This window comes from Amblyomma mixtum, chromosome 5, assembly GCF_055824585.1.
Source record: "Amblyomma mixtum isolate Tamu chromosome 5, ASM5582458v1, whole genome shotgun sequence".
Taxonomy (NCBI): domain Eukaryota; kingdom Metazoa; phylum Arthropoda; class Arachnida; order Ixodida; family Ixodidae; genus Amblyomma; species Amblyomma mixtum.
In genome coordinates, this window is record NC_143016.1 from 107218207 (window position 1) to 107237369 (window position 19163).

General features: G+C 47.2%; 2 protein-coding genes across 2 annotated transcripts in view; one reads left to right on the forward strand and one right to left on the reverse strand.

The window, feature by feature from the left end:
* The window catches only part of IA-2 (tyrosine phosphatase IA-2), a 514718-nt gene that overhangs the window by 64447 nt on the left and 431108 nt on the right, over positions 1-19163 (forward strand). The window lies entirely within an intron of this gene.
* On the reverse strand, positions 12899-18590 carry LOC149343291 (alpha-L-fucosidase-like). Its single transcript, XM_089545823.1, has 2 exons — positions 17759-18590; positions 12899-13807 (listed from the first exon to the last, which is right to left on the reverse strand). Exons 1-2 carry the CDS (start codon positions 18376-18378, stop codon positions 13045-13047), a joined length of 1383 nt encoding a protein of 460 aa, XP_089401949.1. The 5' UTR covers positions 18379-18590; the 3' UTR covers positions 12899-13044.

Sequence of the window (19163 nt, forward strand, 5' to 3'; positions counted from 1 at the left end):
TTTTTTCCTCTCCGTCGAGACAACCGCGTTGCAAAACGAACGGCCACCGACGAGAGAGCGATCGCGGAAACGTGGGCGGCATGTTTTCCCGCGTCACCTTTCCGCCGCCCACGCATCTCTCCCGTGCATTTTACTGTCTCTTCTTTCTGTCTTTTTTTGTTCAGTTTCTGTGTGAGAAAAGCTGAGCTTTCAAACTTCTGGCTTCCCACTGGAAGGCGTTATATTTCTGTATTATGTGGCAGTTGTCTTTTTGTCGGCTTTTCTTAATATTTTTAACGAACTTCAGGTGCTCTGTCTTTACGATGAGTTTCCTGCCCCTTCACAGTGATGTTGCCTTAGGGGAATCATCCCTTTGTCAGCGAATTGAAGGGGCGAAATTTGGCGTAAACGGAATTTTCACAGTTTCAAACAATTTTTAGCCCCAAAATTGAAATTGGAATTGGCTTTCGAAAACTAGTTTTTGACGAAAGGAAATGGCTCAGTATCTGTCTGACATGTATCGGCGGACACCTGAACCGCGCCGTAAGGGAAAGGAGGAAGGTGGGAGTGAAAGAAGAAAGAAATGCCATAGTGTGCCATAGTGCAGGGCTTCGCAATAATTTCGACCGCCTAGGGATCTTTGTACGGATCATGTCGCACAGCACACGGCCACGTTCGCGTTTCGCCTCCATCGAAACGCGGCCTGCTGGAACATAGTCCGAACCTGGGAACTCCGGCTCAACAGCCGTGCGTTCTAACCAGCGAACCACTGCGGCGGGTAACCCAAATTGTCTCACCTTACTCCTGATCGAAGGAGTTTTCAGACCGCTGTAGGAGAAAAAGTGTCTGAATTAAGAAAATTTGGATCTAATTCGAAGAATTTTCGACTAATGAATAGAGCAATACTGTCCCTGTTTCGATTCTGAAATTCTGAATGTTGCTCGAATTCCCCTTTTTAATCGTCATTTTTTTCACTTTTGTGCATTTTATTATATTGTTGCATTCGCTTTCTCTTTTGTGCGTCTAATGCATCCATCCGCTTCGCACGAGAACGCAGGGCGACATACTGTAATACTGCTGGCACTTGGCACGGAACGCAAATTTTATAGGTTAATTGCTTGCTCGTGAAATCACAAGTTCCGCATTAGCGCACCGGTCGAATATTATTAGGTAAACGGGTATATGAGCGTGCAATTTTCTACCGCGCTGGGTATAAAATGTGGCGACTGCAGTGATGTCGGTACGGGTCGTGTTGTAAATTGCGTAAATGTGCTGTTCGAAACCGTTGGGAAAAATTAAGGTTCATTAGACACTTACATCAACACGCTTTGTGCCTGTTTTTGATAACACATTTGTATTTCGTTGCTCGTTTGAGATCTATTATTCTTCCTAATGCATTGTGTAGTGCTGCGGTGCTTTGTCAATTTCTATTTTTTGAATTTTGTCGAACTATAATATTTATTCCGTAAGTTAGCTTCGTAGTTAAGCTCTGTTGTCCTAGATGGTTACGCAGTCATGCACGTTGTCGTTTCTTTTTATGCGAAGCATACTACTTTAGCTACCACTTCAGCCCTTCACCGTGGTTATGCGCCTCCAAATCACGTGATACATGACGTCCCACCACGTGACACGATGACGTCACGACAGTGGAGAAACGGGGGCCCACCTCGCGCCGTCGCTGTGGTTGTGCGCCTCCAAATCACGTGATACATGACGTCACACCACGTGACACGATGACGTCACGACAGTGGAGAAACGGGGGCCCACCTCGCGCCGTCGCTGTGGTTGTGCGCCTCCAAATCACGTGATACATGACGTCACACCACGTGACACGCTGACGTCACGACAGTGGAGAAACGGGGGCCCACCTCGCGCCGTCGCTGTGGTTGTGCGCCTCCAAATTACGCGACACGATCATGCTTCGCATTCTCCAGGCTTAACCAAGTTAAGCCTCAGCCATTTTTTTTTTGCCTATACGTACGTGTATTCGAAAATTTGCCCCATTTTTGTTGGTTGCTGTAGCTGAGGCAGCCAGTAGCCAGAAATATTTTTTTTATTGTCGAAGCGCACTCGGACCCGCATTACAAGTTGCACCCCTCGTAGTTTCGTCCATTTCGGCGAGACCCGATTGGACGAAATGCAGGAAGCGCGGTTACGGTCGCTCGGATCCAACAAAATGTACCGAAAGAGAGCGTGCGGTGACGTCACTTCAATAGCGCAATAGTTGAGCATAGGTGGCGTCTTTCGGTGAGCAGAAGCCGCACTACGGATATTTGGAAAGTCGCGTCAGTTTTTACACTTTACCAGCCGTCGGCGCCTCTCGCATCATGAGCGTGTGCAGGCAACAGCATGAACGCTCAGCGCATCACTTGGGCAGTCAGTCTTCAGCGACGGCGACGCGTCATCACTACACATTCTAAACACAATACGCCTATAAGGGAGTAAAAATGGCATAAGCTCCTATACCTCACTTTTGTAAAGGACAGCTTACTCTCTTTTCACTTCTTTGTGTTTATAGTGCACCGCCGCGTGTGACCTGCCGGGGGAGGTTTTTCGGCGCCACTTAGTGCTGTCCAAAGACTGCTGTGCGCTGGCACTATGCTGAACTCGCGGTAACTTCGGGAGCGAGACACGTGACTTCCCATCGAAATCAAAACTTTGTGCGCGATGAGATCATTCGTCGCTGGCAGTTTTCAGGCGGCCGGGGGCGTGCGTGAGCTTCACGTCGTGGGGAATTTCTGGTAACGTCTGCAAAATCTACCAACGCAAACATGACAAAATATGGAGGGACACTTAAGATCCCGCTTAAGGGTATGACGCGGTAGCGCATTGGGATAACTGCCATATTGGCATAAGGTCATTCTCTACACTCATAGACCCTGGGAGTCCTCCTACCCCTCTTGGAGCAGTAGTGCAGCGGTTAAGCGTTGCGCTACTGCCCTGCGATGGCAGGTGCTGCCAGCGGTGGGCCTTGTGGAGCCCAGGTTGCTGTTCCCGATCATTAATTTAACTGGCACCTGCCACAGCGGGCAGTTTGCTCACTATCCGGTGGGCAGGTTGGTCGCGTGACCTAGATGGATCACCTGCCTTCTAGATTGCTCTCTGGGCACCATCTGCTAGTCATGCTCGTGATTTTTCACCCACCATGCCGACGCCGACAGCACCGAACCGACAACGGTGACGACGGTTTTTCTGGAAAACGGGGCTTTAACGCAATCGCGTTGAAATCATAGCGATATATTCACAGATTACACCTTTTAGTTAGTTACTCCAGTAAAAAAAAAAAAAATGCCCCACATCAGTCTCATGAGGTTTCTACAACGCCCGCATAAAAGACGTGCAAAAAGTGAATATCACCTGCTCAAAGGTCCGGTCACAGAGCAAACTCACGTTTAGCCATTTCTCAGGCGGCAAGCGTAGTTGTCTGCTGTCCGGGAAACCATTACGTTTTGCTGTTGCACTGCGGCAGCGTACGTTTGCGACTTGTTTAAAAAATGACTACAGCATTTTTTCTGAGTTTAAGCGCCCGTCGCTGCGTCATGACGATTGGCAGCATACGTCCGCTACTTGTTTAAAAAACGACTACAGCATTTTTTTCTGAGTTTAAGCGCCCGTCGCTGCGTCATGACGATTATTATCACTATTTCTTCAAGTACGCTCGAGGTGAAGACTCATGAAATGCGGCCAAACAGTTCATTTTTAGGGAGGGACATTGACAATTTCCTTTTGCACGTAACGGCACTGTTTTACTAGCGGCGACAAAGTACCGGAGAAAAATTTAAATCTATCGACAAGTCCTCCGTTATGTAATCGTATTCCAAGAGGCAGACACATACAGCAACGTATCAATTCTGACCACTTCTCAAGGCTACAAATCGCCGAGGTATAGCGCCTAGACGGGATAATAAATAACAGCAGATGCACTTCCTTTTATGGCGACAGTTTAAAGAGCCCATCCGGATGGTAGTAAATACCGTTCACTGTCAACAGGCGTAGCCTCATACGTTATCACTTTCCCTGAACAATTTCTCGAAAGTCGCTCGACGATGTGTATACGAAGAAAACCCCTCACCAACTGGTCGCAACGACCTCACATCAAAGTGTTTTTGTCTCGAGTCGGCCCTCACTGCTAAGCGAATCTATTGCAACGATCTCTATCGCTATCGATCTGGACCGCGGTGGAATGGGTTTTTGCTGCACAGAGAGCTTGCATGTACGTCATAAATAAAGGCCGGTAGAAGAGTTGCTTATCTCTCAAAACTTACCCGTTGCATCACGCCTGGCGAGCTAGCTGCGTACTTATTCGGTGAACATAATAGCGAACACACACACACACACACACACACACACACACACACACACACACACACACACACACACACACACACACACACACACACACACACACACACACACACACACACACACACACACACACACACACACACACACACACACACACACACACACACACACACACACACACACACACACACACACACACACACACACACGCGCGCGCGCGCACACACGCACACACACACGCACGCGCGCACACACACAAACGCACGCACGCACGCACACACACACACACAAAGAGAGAGAGAGGAGAAATAGAGAGAAGGAGAGAGGTAATGAATGCAATTTTTTGATGATCTCAGCCACCATCATGCGAATCTCCAAAACCCCGGAGGAAACGGTGATATGGCACTGGCCTCGAGCTGCGCGGGAGACCAAATCCGCATGATCTCGGACTTGCAGGTTGCATACCAAAATTACGCAAATGGCCTCATATCAGAAAACGCACACCGTATCGTAACAACGCGAAAACGTCAACATCCTGAGGCTATACTCATCTGGTCGCATTTCGGTGGAGGCGGAATGCTAGAGGCCCGCTAAAGCGCACGTTAAAGAACCCCAGGTGGTCGAAATTTCCGGAGCCCTCCACTACGGCGTCCCTCATAGCCTTAGTCGTTTTGGGACGTTAAACCCCAATAAAGCAACATTCATCCGGAGACCAGGCCACGAGTCTCGAAGCGGTAGCCATCGCACGGACGCCGTAGCCCGATGTCTTACTAACCGGGCCACGAAAGAAGACTTAGCGGCTCCGGAGTAGGTTCTAAAAAAGTGCAGTGGGATCCTTACCGACCACAAGCTCAAGCTCAATCGGCGAATCTACATTCACCAGAAGCTGACGCGGGAAGATGTCGTAACTTCGAGGCAGATACGAACAATCACGTACCCACTCATCAGCCTGTTACACCACGTACACTCCCAAAATACACCCAAACACATGCCCGCTATGTGGGCAACAGCCTACACAGTACCACACTAAATGAGCTTGCTAAAGAATGTAGGCCGCGCCAACCATCCCAAACCCATTACTTGAGCTGTGGGAGGCCGTGCTGTCCACCTCAAGCATATAAGACCAAGGACAGCTGGTTTTGCGGGCGCAGCAAGCAGCTAAGACCGTAGGATCGCCGGACTGAGGGCTCCTCCCACTCCGAGGGAAGCAAAGCTCTCAGCTGATCAAAGTTTATCACAACCACCACCAACATTATGAACTCAACAGCGGAATAGCCTAGCCTCTTAGATTCTCGCTCAAGAATGTGTACGGACGCACGCAGTTTAGTTTCGAAATCGGCCGGTGATGGCAGCACCTGTATGTAGTTTTTATTTTTTTTTTTCATAAACCGCAAGTGTTCGTTCTGCTCTTCAGTGCGACGGCTTTTCGACATTTTTTAACATTACTGACATGTTATGTTGTGTAGTGCGTGTAGCAGCCGATGCCGCTGTTGAGCCTCGTTTTCTCCCGATACATTTCTGCAAAATGAATGAATAAAGACATGCAGCATACGTACAGTACGGTATCGAGTTCAGGATGCCGGGCCTTTGCGCGAGACTCGCGGGACTGGTGCCAGAGCGTGCACAGTCAGCTCCATTTGTTGAGTCCTGGCTGTGCCACTTCCTTTCCTTCTACCCTTCCAACGCGCGAGGACCCGAGGCCGATGCATCTGGACGAGATGCGCAGAACATACATAGTGCATGCTCGCATGCTCGGCAGTATATACAGAGAGTGCCGCCGCCGAGCCCGGGAGCGCCGTATAATGGCGGCAGCAAACAGTGACACGCCGCACATCGATATAGATGCGACTTGGTCCGCGAGGCTCGCGGAACGGCGTGGCATCGCTGGCGTTGGCGCCTCGCAAAGTTGCCGCCGTTACTAGATCTTCCGCACGATCTTGTCGTTTTTTCTTGGTCGGCTCCCTCTCTTATTTATCTGCGTCCTTCCAAGGGAGGTCGACGGTCCGGGGCCGCTTCTTCGCCGGTCGTAACGGTCTCTCGCTTGGGCGTCCGCGAGGGAGGAACCGGCGGACCGCCGGGTCGTTTCATCCGTTTCCATTACGCGTCAGTCTGCAGGCAAGGCACATTTGCGCCGCACCGTGCATAGCACGCGCACGTGCGAAGGGAAGAGAGCGCGACCGCTGCCCGACTTGCACTGCGCGGCTGTGACCTCTTTGCTTTCGATCGCGCGTGTCTACCCTTGCGACAGACCACCCGCAAAGCGCCTCCTCCCTTGCCTTCGGAAAGGTGACGTCTTCGTGCTAGCTGCTCCCACGAGAGCGATGCCCGTGAACACTTGGCAACGAAAGCTGTCTCTACGGAGAAAAGATTTAGGTCAGAATAAAACCGCAATCAGAATTCATGTGTCGTTAAATTTCCAGCCTTTAGACCTTCTTGTATGTGTGTCGCGACTAAGAAACACGAGGTTCTGGGATGCGACCTGCATAACGAAAGTTCCACCTAAATCGTATTTCTTCTTTTGGAGCGCAACGACGCTACAATCAATCAATCAATCAATCAATCAATCAATCAATCAATCAATCAATCAATCAATCAATCAATCAATCAATCAATCAATCAATCAATCAATCAATCAATCAATCATTCAATCAATCAATCAATCAATCAATAAATCAATCAGTAGCGACTAAGGAACACCTCCATAATAGAAGTTCCACCTAAATTGGGTTTCTTTTTCTGGGAATAACGGCGTTACAATTAATCAGTCAATCAATCAATCATATGTAGCGACTCAGACACATGGAATTTTAATTGGGTGCCATCTCCATGACGAAACTTTCGCCTAAGTTGTGTTTATTCTTTAGGGCATAACGACGTCACAATCAATCAATCAATCAATCAACCAAATAATCAATCAATCAATCAATCATATTTCCGCTCCACAGTTCTTATTAAGCTTTAAGAGCAATTCAGTTTCCCACACTTTTTTCAGTGGTAAATCCGCAGTTTTGAGCGTTAACGATTTTCATATATTTTTACAGATGCTTTGCAATGCATCTGAGACGTGTCACGTAAAAGGTGTTTGCAAGCTATTTTACTGTTTTTTTTTTATCCTGCATACAATAGCGCCCACCAACACCGGGAAACAAACCGACTACCTCAATAGCTCTATGGCAGTGCTCCCTCGAGTGTGTATGGTGCAGCGAGTCCAGGCGTTTTTTTTTCTTCTTTGTGGCTGCGTACGGAAAGCTGCAGCGCTACATAAATTATTTCGGTTCTCGCACTGCGCTCGCTCGCGCCACCGCACAGCCCAGCTCTCAGGTCCTCCGCCGGGGTCGGGCTTCCGCCGGCAGACGTGCTCGCCGATCGATGCGACCCGGCGAGACAGCCGTGCTTTTGTTTCGACGCCGCTTTATGACCACTCCGGCGCGCGGCTGTATCGGGCATTCGAGTGGCACGTCACGCTCCGGATGACTCTTGACCTTCTGTGCCCGCTATTGCGAAACGCTCACCTCAAGTTTACCCCAACAAAGACATCTGCGTGCAAAATTTGCCACGGAAAATTTTATCGCGTTCCTTACTTACAGTCACGCAGCGCGCTTTTTGCTTGATGTCACGCTGTTATATTTTTATTTCGGGAAGAAAAAAGGGGGAGGGGGAGAGAGCGGCGTTTTTTCATTGGAATTTGGCATGTTTTTGCAAGGATTTCGCGCTTTGGTAGCCATAGCACCATTCAAATGCTATGCAAGGACCATCGACGAAAGAACTAAACGCGGACTCGATTAAATTTATATGTACTGAAATGGAATAGGAACGATGTGGTCAACGCAGCACTGAGATCTCTCTAGACTTTCTTTATGGTGCAGTGCGTGTCGCGGGAAGGAATTTTCTTATGCAAGAAGTTTACCGCTCCAATACCCGGAGGCCATACCTTCTGTTTTCTTTTAATCGTATTGTTATTTGTTATTAAATGGAATGTTCAAATGCTACTGGAAACCTCCATTTTGCGAAACATGAAAAACTGGCGTTTAGAAAAGCAATTAGGATTTCAGCTCATCCATATTTCCTATTTCTTGTTCACAGAAGTCGCACGCAACGAATGGTCTTCGTTCGGCAGGAAAAACGCTCACATCAAGAGCTCTACTCTGTGCTATTAGCAGCTGCGATCGGAGGGATTTAAATCTCTTTACTTAGATGAAGAACACAGGTTCAAATTCCAATAATAAAACGCCGTTCTCTCCCCCTTCTTTCTTCTTCCCCTCTTCCCGAAGAAATTTCAGGGGGGCACTTTGTTCACTTAAAATGCACCGAGGCGAAAGCATTTGCGTTTGGGAGGCATCCGTCTGATTCGACACCTTTCTGGAAACACTATCCAGCGTCCTAGAGAAGGAGAACTACGTATGCGTTGGCAGGAAGTCGCGTAGCCAATAGCACACTCGGCTGCGGAACGGAAGGATGGTGGTTCGAATCTCATCGTGCACAAAAAGGTTTTTTTTTTTCTGGTCTGACTTGAAAAGCGTGACACCTCTGCTGACAACCTTCTGCTGTGACAACCTTCTGTCGACAACGACGAGGGATTAAAGGCTTTCGCCTTAATAAAAATACAACAACGCGACATCAAGCAAAAAACGCGCTGTATGACTGTAAGTAGGAAACATGATAAAATTTTTCATTGCAAATTTTGCATGCAGATGTCTTTGTTGCGGAATACTTGAGGTGAGCTTTACTTGAGGTGAGCTTTAGCAGCTGTGATCGGAGTGATTTAAAGCTCTATAATAAGGTGAAGAGTACAGGTTCAGAATGCGAAAATATGGCGATATTTTTCATAGCTGCCCATAAGAAAGCACGGGAGAACCACAAGCGTGAACAAAGGAATTGATAATGTGAAATCGAGTGCACTTCACTTCCACAAAAAAAACTGGCTAAGATGTTCTTGCTCAGGCTTCCTAAAACACTTGAGTAGGCCATGGTACCTACCTACACGAGTAGTTCCTTCGTAGCCGCTCCCAGCACAGTTGCAGATTTCATGCAAGGGCTAGAGTGTAATGAATAGTTAGCTATCAGAAGCAAACTGCTCCATTTGTAATTACTTACCTCTTGCAAGCCGCATGCTTGAGCGGAATATTGAAGCTTGCATAGGCTAAAATTTATTATTGTTTTTACATTCGCAGAAAGCAATCTTAGCGCACATTGGCGCGGTAGCTTTCAGCTCATTTGTCACACAATTCATGGAGGTAAGCAACGGTTAGCGCAGCTGTTAGTTGGAAAGAGGGGCCCCCCAATTAGGCGTCTACGTCCTTTTGCGCAGATTCTTATCTGCCATTAAAGGCGCTCGCGGGTTCTTGGAGTCGTCAGTATGGATATTCATTTACCGCGGAAATCACAGGGAGATTATCGATCATAATATAGTGGGCTCTGAGCCTCTTTCCGGCATCCTTTAACTAGCTTTTAGGAGTTCATTGAAAACCACATATATTTACCCTTAATTCGTTTAATTCCTTGTCATGCCACTGTTATGTCCTTGCTTCCGAACGTTGAAACAGGACTTTGTGCTGAAAAAAAAATGCAATACAGCACCGATAATTACGAGCGCTGAAAATTCATTGCCTAAACTCGCAGCAGTGGCTCAGTGTCTGTGGCATTAAAGTGCTGATTCCAACGTCACGAGCTCGATACCGGTCGCGGCAGCCATGTTTCGGTGGTGATGAAATACAAAAGCGCCCATGCGCTGCGCAATGTCAGCGCACGTCAAAGAAATTCAGGTGGTCCATATAAATCCCGAGCACTACACTTCAGTGTCTCAACGATTGGGTAGTTTGCAGAGATATGATGGCCTTCGCTGGAGCAGCATAGGGCTAGATAGAGATCAGTTGGAGAGGTGGTTAACCTTTCATAGACTCCGTCCTGTTGGTGATCAATGCGACAATAAATATTCCGACACAGGTAATCAGGTAATCTCTCTAAAATATTTGATGCAGTTTTTTACAATTTTTATCTTTAGTTGCACTGAAAAGCCAGTAGCTAGTCAGGACAAGTCTCGCCGTTTGTCTATTCGAATCAGTGTGTTCGCTCTTTCAGATTTTTTGTCCGAATCACAGTACTCAGTATAAACGTTTATATGTAAATAGAAGAGAGGGTGTGAATTTCGAACAGTCGGGCCGGAGGTTTTTGTTAGGGGGAATTGTTGAAGTGCGCAGAAGGTGAATTTGAATGGCCTGCTATAAGTTCGGTGATTTGCTTAGTGCATTGGTATGCATTTTAAAGGTTCGCCACTGTCGCCGGTGACACCAGTAAAGTAGTGATGTATTTTTCAAATGTCACGAAAATAATAAAATTAGAAAGGTTAATCACTTTCTGCGTTCCTTGAATGGGCGTCGTCATATTACCTCGTATCTGTGATCTTTATTTCGGACTAGAAGTTTCTTGTAAGCATGAAAAGATATTGTCGTGTGAAGAATGGAAATGGGGTAATAATAACGAAATGGTAAAACTATCTGGTACCCATCCGACGATAACCAAATTTCGGTGCCAGTTTATTATTGCCTTTCAATACAGCGCCATATCTTTGCATGCACACTCGATTACGTTAACGTCTGCTGCAAACGTCTTAATCGCAAACGGAGGGTCGTTTTCTTTTTCAACACGAAGTCATGGCCACACAGATGTAAACAATGGTTTCTCTTGCGGAAAAAAAAAGACATCGTGTGGCTAGTTATCTGTCTAGAATAATTAATGGCGCTACCATCGTCGGCGTCCCTGCCCGAACATTAATCTCCCGTTGGGGCACAAAGCCGATTAACAAAGCGTGTCACTTGCCTAATGAACGGCGCAGGAATGGGGAGTTTATTTCGGGAACGGGAAACGCGGGGGAGTGAGGTTGTATGGCAGAGACGGAGCTATAGGAAAAGTAGCACGGGACAAAGCGAACGAAGTGCGCGTTGTCCTAAATTAGAAGATGAGCAAGTGGAGAGAGTGTTCTGGAAGAGGAACGGGGAATGTGTGCAACGCTAGGTGAACGAGCTCAGAAAAGAGTTATTGCCACGAAAAGCAAGCTTACGTCGGAGAGGCTGAAGCCGCTAATAGTGCAAATTGCCGTGGGCGTCTTGAAAATATAGTAGGCAGCTGAAACTAAGTGTCACCGACTGGTGCCATCATAGCTCCTGAGACTCACGCAGAAAGTGTAATGAGTATGAAGACAACTGAGTTAATTTTTGCGGTGTTTGCAATTTATTTTTTGCAAGCTTCTTTTTGTAAAAATATCAAGGCACCATGCTACGCAGAATTTCGAGCAGAATTAAGTGGCACTAAATTTTAATTTTTTATTTACTATTTATTAAGCGGCATGTAGTTGAAATGAAATTATACTCATGACCGTGGTCCAACTTCAAATTTCTTGAGCGTGCGTTTCGTTAACACGTGATGGCTTCAAGCAAGTTTAAAGGAGGACAACCATGCTCTCCGTGTAGTGGACAGGTGTGTCGATCGATGCATCTTTGACGCAACATGTGGCTGTGGCGAAGTAGATTGTATGCAATTATCGATTCATTGTCTTCTGGGTAATATTTTAGCATCTTCATTTTTTTGCTTACTTTCTAAACAAAAGATACAAAGGTACTCTGGAAGTTTACATTTTAGTTCTTGAGCTTTGGGCAGTATGGGCTCTAAAATAATGCAAATATGAGGACCTGGCGAGCAATTTTTCTATTCAATCTTTCGTTTCCTAAAGAAGCCTAGGATCAACCTATTGGCTATCCAAAATGAATAAGCAAAATATCCGAATCAATTAGAGTTGAATTTAGTTGGTATTTTCTCAGCCTTCCATATTTTGCTCGTAAACATGGGCGTCAGAATCGTATTTGTTAAGGTTTCAGAATAAATTTTAGTTGCCTTTTCTGACGCATTAATTTTTACCCGGCACTAATGGAAAAAAGAACACAGTGTGACATAAGGCGTGGCGATAAAAAGGAGAGGAACGGCTCACCCAAACAGTACACTTTGTTGGAGTATTTTTTGGGCACAAAATTATATTTTCTTTGTAACATTTATGACGGTTAACAATGACCCCAGCTCTTACTTTCTAAAGCATCTAGTTTTGTGCTCGAACGCTTACGTACAGATGACCACGCGGTGATTGTTTAATAAAATGAAATAGGAGAAAAGAAAAGCCTATTGGTGACTCCTGATACAGCAACAGCATCGTTAAATCTATTTTTTTTATTACATCTCTGAGATACGAGCCAAAGCACCAAGTACGTGCCGAAGAACAAGGATCCAACGATATGAAAGCCCCGTGCTCTTCTCGCCTTTTGTCTTTTTTTTAGCCCTCAAGATATCGAAAAAAGTAAGGGAAGTGTGGGAGGGACGAAAGCGCACTATGAAAACAGCGGGCGCAAGTACGTCTACCGAGGCTGTCAAACAGAGCAGCCTGTCTATGGCTTCTGTTTGTGTTGAAATCGAAGGCACTCAGTGGGAAAATAAAGCGTTTTAAATAATCCCGAAAGTAGCAAGTGCAGCTACCGAAACCCTCCTGGCGTTAAAAGCAAACCTGCTTACATGAAATGTTGCGAACGAAGCAGGGTACGGTATGTTTACACTTGAGGTATATATATTTAGAAACATGTTGGTTAGATTTTTATTTCTTTCAATTATGAACATGACCGGGCCTGAGCAGCTTGCATCTGCGGAAAACAAACGTCTTTAGCTCATGCGCGCTATAAAATAGAGGCCGTCAAAGCATTTTAAGGGCAAACGTAACGTTCTCTACAGAGCGCCCTTGATTTTGAGCACCCACGCCCAAGGCGTAGGCAGGAGATCAGGCGTCAGCGGCGGAAATGTGATCACAGTCAGGCCCACGTTGTTCCTGCCTCCACGGGTTCCGGTGGACAGCGTAGTCAGGTCGTTGCCGTCCAGCCCAAGCATGGTGACCGTGGCTTTGTCACTCAACGATAGTGAGCCCAGCCTGAGCTGGTCATTTTTGGGCCATTGCAGGACTATGGCGTAGACAGTCTCGCCCTTCGACGTGTACCACACTCCAGGAGTGATGCTGTCGTTCTGGTGCTTCCACGGCCGGGATCCGTAGATAGCTTCTCCATTCACACCGAGCCAGGTGCCGAGCTGCGTGAGCCGCTCTTCGAATGCGGGCAGGATCATACCGTCGCTGGTTGGTCCCACGTTAAGGAGGAAGTTTCCGTTGCAGCTGACGGTGGAGGCGAGTTCGGTGAGCAGCTCCTCGATGGTGTGGTAGTCGCCGAGGTGGGCGTTCCGGCGGTAGCCCCACGATTTCTTGTCCACGGTCATGGCGTTCTCCCACTTGTGTTCGACGAGCGTGCCAGGGTCGTAGTGGTCTTTGCAGTTGAAGAAGTCCCCGTGCTTGCACGGGATCCCTTGGCCCCACCGATCGTTTACCAGGACTGTGTCGCGGACGGGACTGTCGTTGTAGAGCCAGGCGAGGAACTCCGTGCTGTTCCAGTAGGTGTCCGGAGCCTCCCAGTCGCCGTCCGACCAGATGATCTCGGGACGGTATCTGCATGCCACGTGAGAAGGTTATCAAATCTGATGATACCTAGAGCACTTATCAATCTGTGATCACTAGCGTTCTGGAATATCCGAAGCATGTAGCGCGCAGTCATATTACGGCCTAAGTAGAAGTCAAAGTTTCTTGTGTCCCCACACCAAAGACTTCTTAAGCAATAGTTATGTGCGGTGTAGTGAACTGATTTCTTATCAGAAATTAGGTGAAATGACATACATGAACTAAAAAAGACAACTTATCGCTGCCTAGTTTTTATGTTTGTCGCTTCTGGTGCCTTTTTAACAATAACTCGACGGGTTTTGCGATTTTGTCTGTCAGAATTTCTTCGTTCTGAGCAGAGAAAATAAAAACAATGTGGGCGTTCACTCGATGCCAAATTATTTTAATGTCACCTAATATAAGAATTCAGCTTACAATTAAGCGCGTGAATTCTGGGCTGTAATGTGGCCCTTTTTGTGGAGTATTCTTTTAACAGGCCTAACAAACCATAGTTACTACATCAGAACGTAAACATACTACTAGATGAGAAACTGCATATAAATGGCAATATTTTTCGACAAGGTGTAAACTGCTATATTGCTGAATATTGCTGAAACAATGAATGCTGAATGAGATGTGCCAATAATTGATAGCAAACGAAAAAACAGTGAAACCCTGAACTGGTCACTACATAATCAGTATAGCTGCGCCTGAAGAAAGGCTAGAATTTTTTAATAACACACACAGCCAACTTCTGTGAGAATATCGTGGACCACCTTGGTTAGCGCCAAAGAGAACATTTATGAAGTAGTTTTATTAATTTATTAACACAGTAGGTTTTTGAAAAGATTTATTTTTGAGTCTCTTATGAGCGACGTTGAGTAATGTTAATGCTCTCACTGAGCAACCAAAGAGCACGTATGGATAGCACTCGGACTATACCTTCGAACTACAGAGAAATTTCTGCTCGGACTCTAAAATACTTATTAAAGCTTAAAAGATTCTACAGTTTGCAATGTACGCGCGTTTTGCAAATCAATATGGCAGCATTGTTGTACAGAGCAAAAATAGATAACACTATGTAATTATGCGGTTCGTTTCACGGTGTCCGAATTGAGATCTTTCATTTCCATTATGCTGTGTGTAAAATTGTGACAATTTTAGGGTGAGTTCAGCAGGTTTGTAGCTTCCGAACAGATCACCTTCGAACCATAATGGTTCGACGTGAAATTAGATGGGAGATATCAATTTCATGCCCTCGTATGGCAGCGCCGTCTACATTTTGCTGTTTTTAACAACTAGTTATGCATAGCTAAAAAAAAAAAACGCAGTAAAATACTGCGTTGCGGTTGTGTTCACAAAGTTGGCATTCCCTAACGTTCTGAATAAGCACTTGGATAAGACACTGCGAGATGTCGAACGTTCAGTTGCACGAGCAAAACGAGCCGACACCGAAGCCCACGCGCGACATGCGGCGGATAGCCCTACGCCACGGCCGATAAACGAAGCACCGTTCAGCTCGACGGGCTCCTTTCGTCTCTGCGCCCCGGAAATTGAAAACTGGTATTGAGCAAAGGAAAGAGACAATAACCGTCGTCCTCCCTGCATCCTCAAAGCGAATAACCATCACTCTAACCATTGGGTAACAAAATCATCAACCTTAAGAGAGATAACTAAAAGTTTGTTTCACCCAAAGAAGGGAACCAACCCGAAAGTCGGTTGCACAGTTTTAGAGGAGGTCGCCAGGTTTCCCTTGGGACGCTGCGGCCTCCAATGCGTGCAGGACGATCCAGCGCTGTTGAGCTAGATCGGCGGTGCGCAGAAGAGACTCCCACGTGTCAGGTGTTTCTGAGTCATTTGTGACATGTTCACATTATGTGAAGTAGTGTGCCAGTCTGATAACAGCATTTGCACCGTGGTGAGACTAAGGTCGGATATAGTTTGCTGTATAGCCACGGATCAGGGAAAGTTCCAGTCTGCAGTTTGCGCCAGAGTATTGTCTATGGAGGCTCTGGTCTGCGGGAGGGTTAAGACATCGGCCCAGTCTGTAAGCGCGGATGCACAGAAGGTGGACCCCAATTCGACGCCAGGGAAAGGCTGTTGTGTTGCGGCAATGGAATACTCAGTTCACAGGCATCGCCGCGGCTGACAGATGAAGCGACAAACGAGGCTGGCACCCGTGATTGGCTTCCCCGTTTTAAATGGCGGGGCATACAGAGGAAGCTATAAGTAGTGTGTGTCTCATTGAATACGCCGTGTAAAGTCGCTGAGTGAAAAGCATATAATCTACAAGAGTGAGGAGCGCGTTTGTTACAAAAAGACGACACCCACGGAATGCAACCCATGGCCATACTATTCTCGCTACCCAATATAGCATCTTTCTTTACAAAGCCTCAAGGCTGCGACGGCGCAAGGAGGACAGGCGCCACCCCGACGCCCAAGGAACGCTTTTTCAATTTTTGCTGGTCGTAGAAGTCCCCCCTGCTTATACTTATCACGTCCTTTAATTATCTGCTAATATGGACTGAATGCCCCCTTTGGCGTACAACGCATCAGCAATAACCTCACTGCTGCATTTTTAAATTAAACACCCGGTATATTGTGTGGCAGATTACCAAACGCCATAAGGTGTGTGTTTATAGTGCATTTATTTAGCAGAAGTTGAGTGCTGTACACAGTAAAACTTGTACTATCCCTTAAAGGCAAGCATGAAAGCATAAAAACGTGAACCCATTTTATTTACCTTTGCATATCGCAAATCTATGGAGTGGATTTAGGAGGGTGGGAATAGAACCAAGAAATACTACAAAAATTGTAAATCATCGTAATCACGCAGCCACAGGTAACAAAGTAATATTTTAATACTCAATCCTTTGGCGCATGGTTGTTAACACCAGTATATTCAGTTTCTGATCTCCACTGTAAGGCGTGAGCCTGTGACAGTGGTCGTGGCTGCCCGCTCTGAATGAGTACCTATCCAAATCTGGTATTTAAATGCGACGACAAATCGCAGCGACAAAATTCTCAACTCAGCTTATCAGAACTTGGCCACCGCGGCGGGGAATCACCGCCCTGTGACCACTGGTCCACTGCAACGAGTAGCAGTCCTTCTCGAGGGCCTGGAACTTTTCTCGTGTAAAGACCATTTCCAATCGCCACTCGACAGCGGAGCACGTGATTGTAAAGCATACGTCTGAATCCCTGAGTTTGGTTGATGTAGAATCGAGAGTAGGCAGGTGTCGCCCTAGTGTTCACGTGGAGTGCCGTTTGTTTCGCCTATCCGGTTGCGCATTGTTCGCTGCTCTTCGCGTGTCGTTATTTTTTCCAGGAAAGCAGGAGCCAGCAATCGCTTATTTGTTAAGCTTCTTGTTTGCTTCATTTCTAGCTCTCACGCATGTTGGATAGCTACCTTGAAGCGAGAATATTGGAACAATACTGGGCCAAATGGACAGCAGATAAATGCCCACGAGCACGCAGATATGATCCAGTGTTGAAAGGAAAGCTGCTTCTATCACCGAACACGAACCGTTATCTTCAATGACTAGATACAGGCAGGAAGTGGAAAATCTCTTTTTGTATGACGACGGGCTTTTGCTATTAGCAGCAAATTAAAGTGTAGACAAAGCATCACATCATGATCAGCTGAAGCTGAAGGACCAGCAGTCACGTTAAAAATGTCACCAATCATTCCTGCCTGGTACAAGCGGAGAACAAATAGGTCACGGAGACCTCGATCAGTAATGAAGGGGCATGTGCCCATTAGATAATTAATGCGTAGCTATGGTAATCAGAGTGACCTAGGTATCACTTATTAGCGCTAAATATGTTTACCTGGCTGTACAGGCGTCAGGGCTGCTAGTGCCCCCAGCGTATTCTCAGTCTGCATCGCTTGTAGTGAAAACATGCAGAAAGTGCACTAACTATCTCAACAGGTGAGGAGCCGCAAGAAATTAATGCACTTACTTCGTGACTATTTCGATGAGCTCGGGCAAGGTCTTGCGCTGGACGAAGTCGTTTGTCTTGAAACCGGAAGCCTTGTCAGCGAGGTAAAGTGGGTTAAACCACTCGTACAGCGAGTGGTACAAGCCGAAGTGAATGCCACCCTTCCTCCTAATGGCTTGAGCCAGGTCTCCGACCAGGTCACGCCGAGGCCCAACGTCCCCGGCGTTCCAGTTCCAGGACACCTTGGAGGGCCAAAGCGTGAAGCCCTCGTGGTGCTTGCTGGTGAGGACCACGTAGCGGGCGCCCGACTTCTTGAAGATTTCCGCCCAGCTGTCAGGGTCGAAGAACTCGGCCGTGAACTGCGGCGCGAAATCCTGGTACGTGAATCCCGGCCGGTAGTTGCGTTCCATGAATTCGACGAAGCCCGGCGACTTCACTCCCTGCCAGTCCCACCAGAACCATTCGCTGCCGAAGCTTGGTACCGAGAAGACGCCCCAGTGCAGGAAGATGCCGATCTTGGCGTTGTCGTACCATTCCGGAGTCGGTCTCGTATCCAGCGACGGCCAGTTTGGTGCGTACCGACTGACCGATGGTGTTGCGAGGGCGAGGAGTGAGGCGCAAGCGAGGAGAGGCAAACGCATGGTGACGGAACACGCGCTGACCTGAAATCACCGGTTTTCAATGAGTTGTACACGACAGGTCTGCTTTCTTAAGTGACGAAGCGTCTTGGTTTTGCAGCGACCGACAGCGCTGCTGCAAACGCTCGCTCCTCAGCGACAGACGCTAGCGTTGGTAAAAGCTCAGCGCGCGTCCGAAGGCCCGTATCGCCACCTTTCTCTCGTGTAGGCCGCGTCGAGAGTCCCGAGATAGGAGCGGCGGCGGATGAAGCAACTGAGGTGATAGTGATTTTGTTTTATTTGATATCCTGTTTGCTCCCTCCTCTCTCCGTTCTGATAACAGCTCTTGGAGATAGGATGAGTGTTTTTCAAAACTCTTCGCAGGGCCTTCGCGTTGACTCTTCTTTTCATGCGATGTCTAGGCTCAGGAGTTCACGAGGGCAATTTACGCGACTGATAAGCACAAAATATCAGCTACGAAGTGAACTGCTGGCGATTGCTGCCTGAAATATTGCTGTTTGTGCTGGTGGCTGGCTTGGCAGGGAAAGCCTAACGAGAAAAAGCTGACTGCGCGGTTAGCCTGCACGAAGCACGCCGTACACATAAATGGCTCTTCGTGTGCGGAGAAACTCGCCGAGAACGTGACTGCGAGCTGTGCAAAACCAGGTGCCTGCCGTAGAATAGACTGCAATCATAATGATGGATGTGTCCGCTGAAGAGGGAGGTGAAAAACGCAAACAGCTCTTTTTGCCGGAGAAGTGTAATTGTAGGATTTCTCAACAAGAATACCGCATGCATCAGAAATGCTC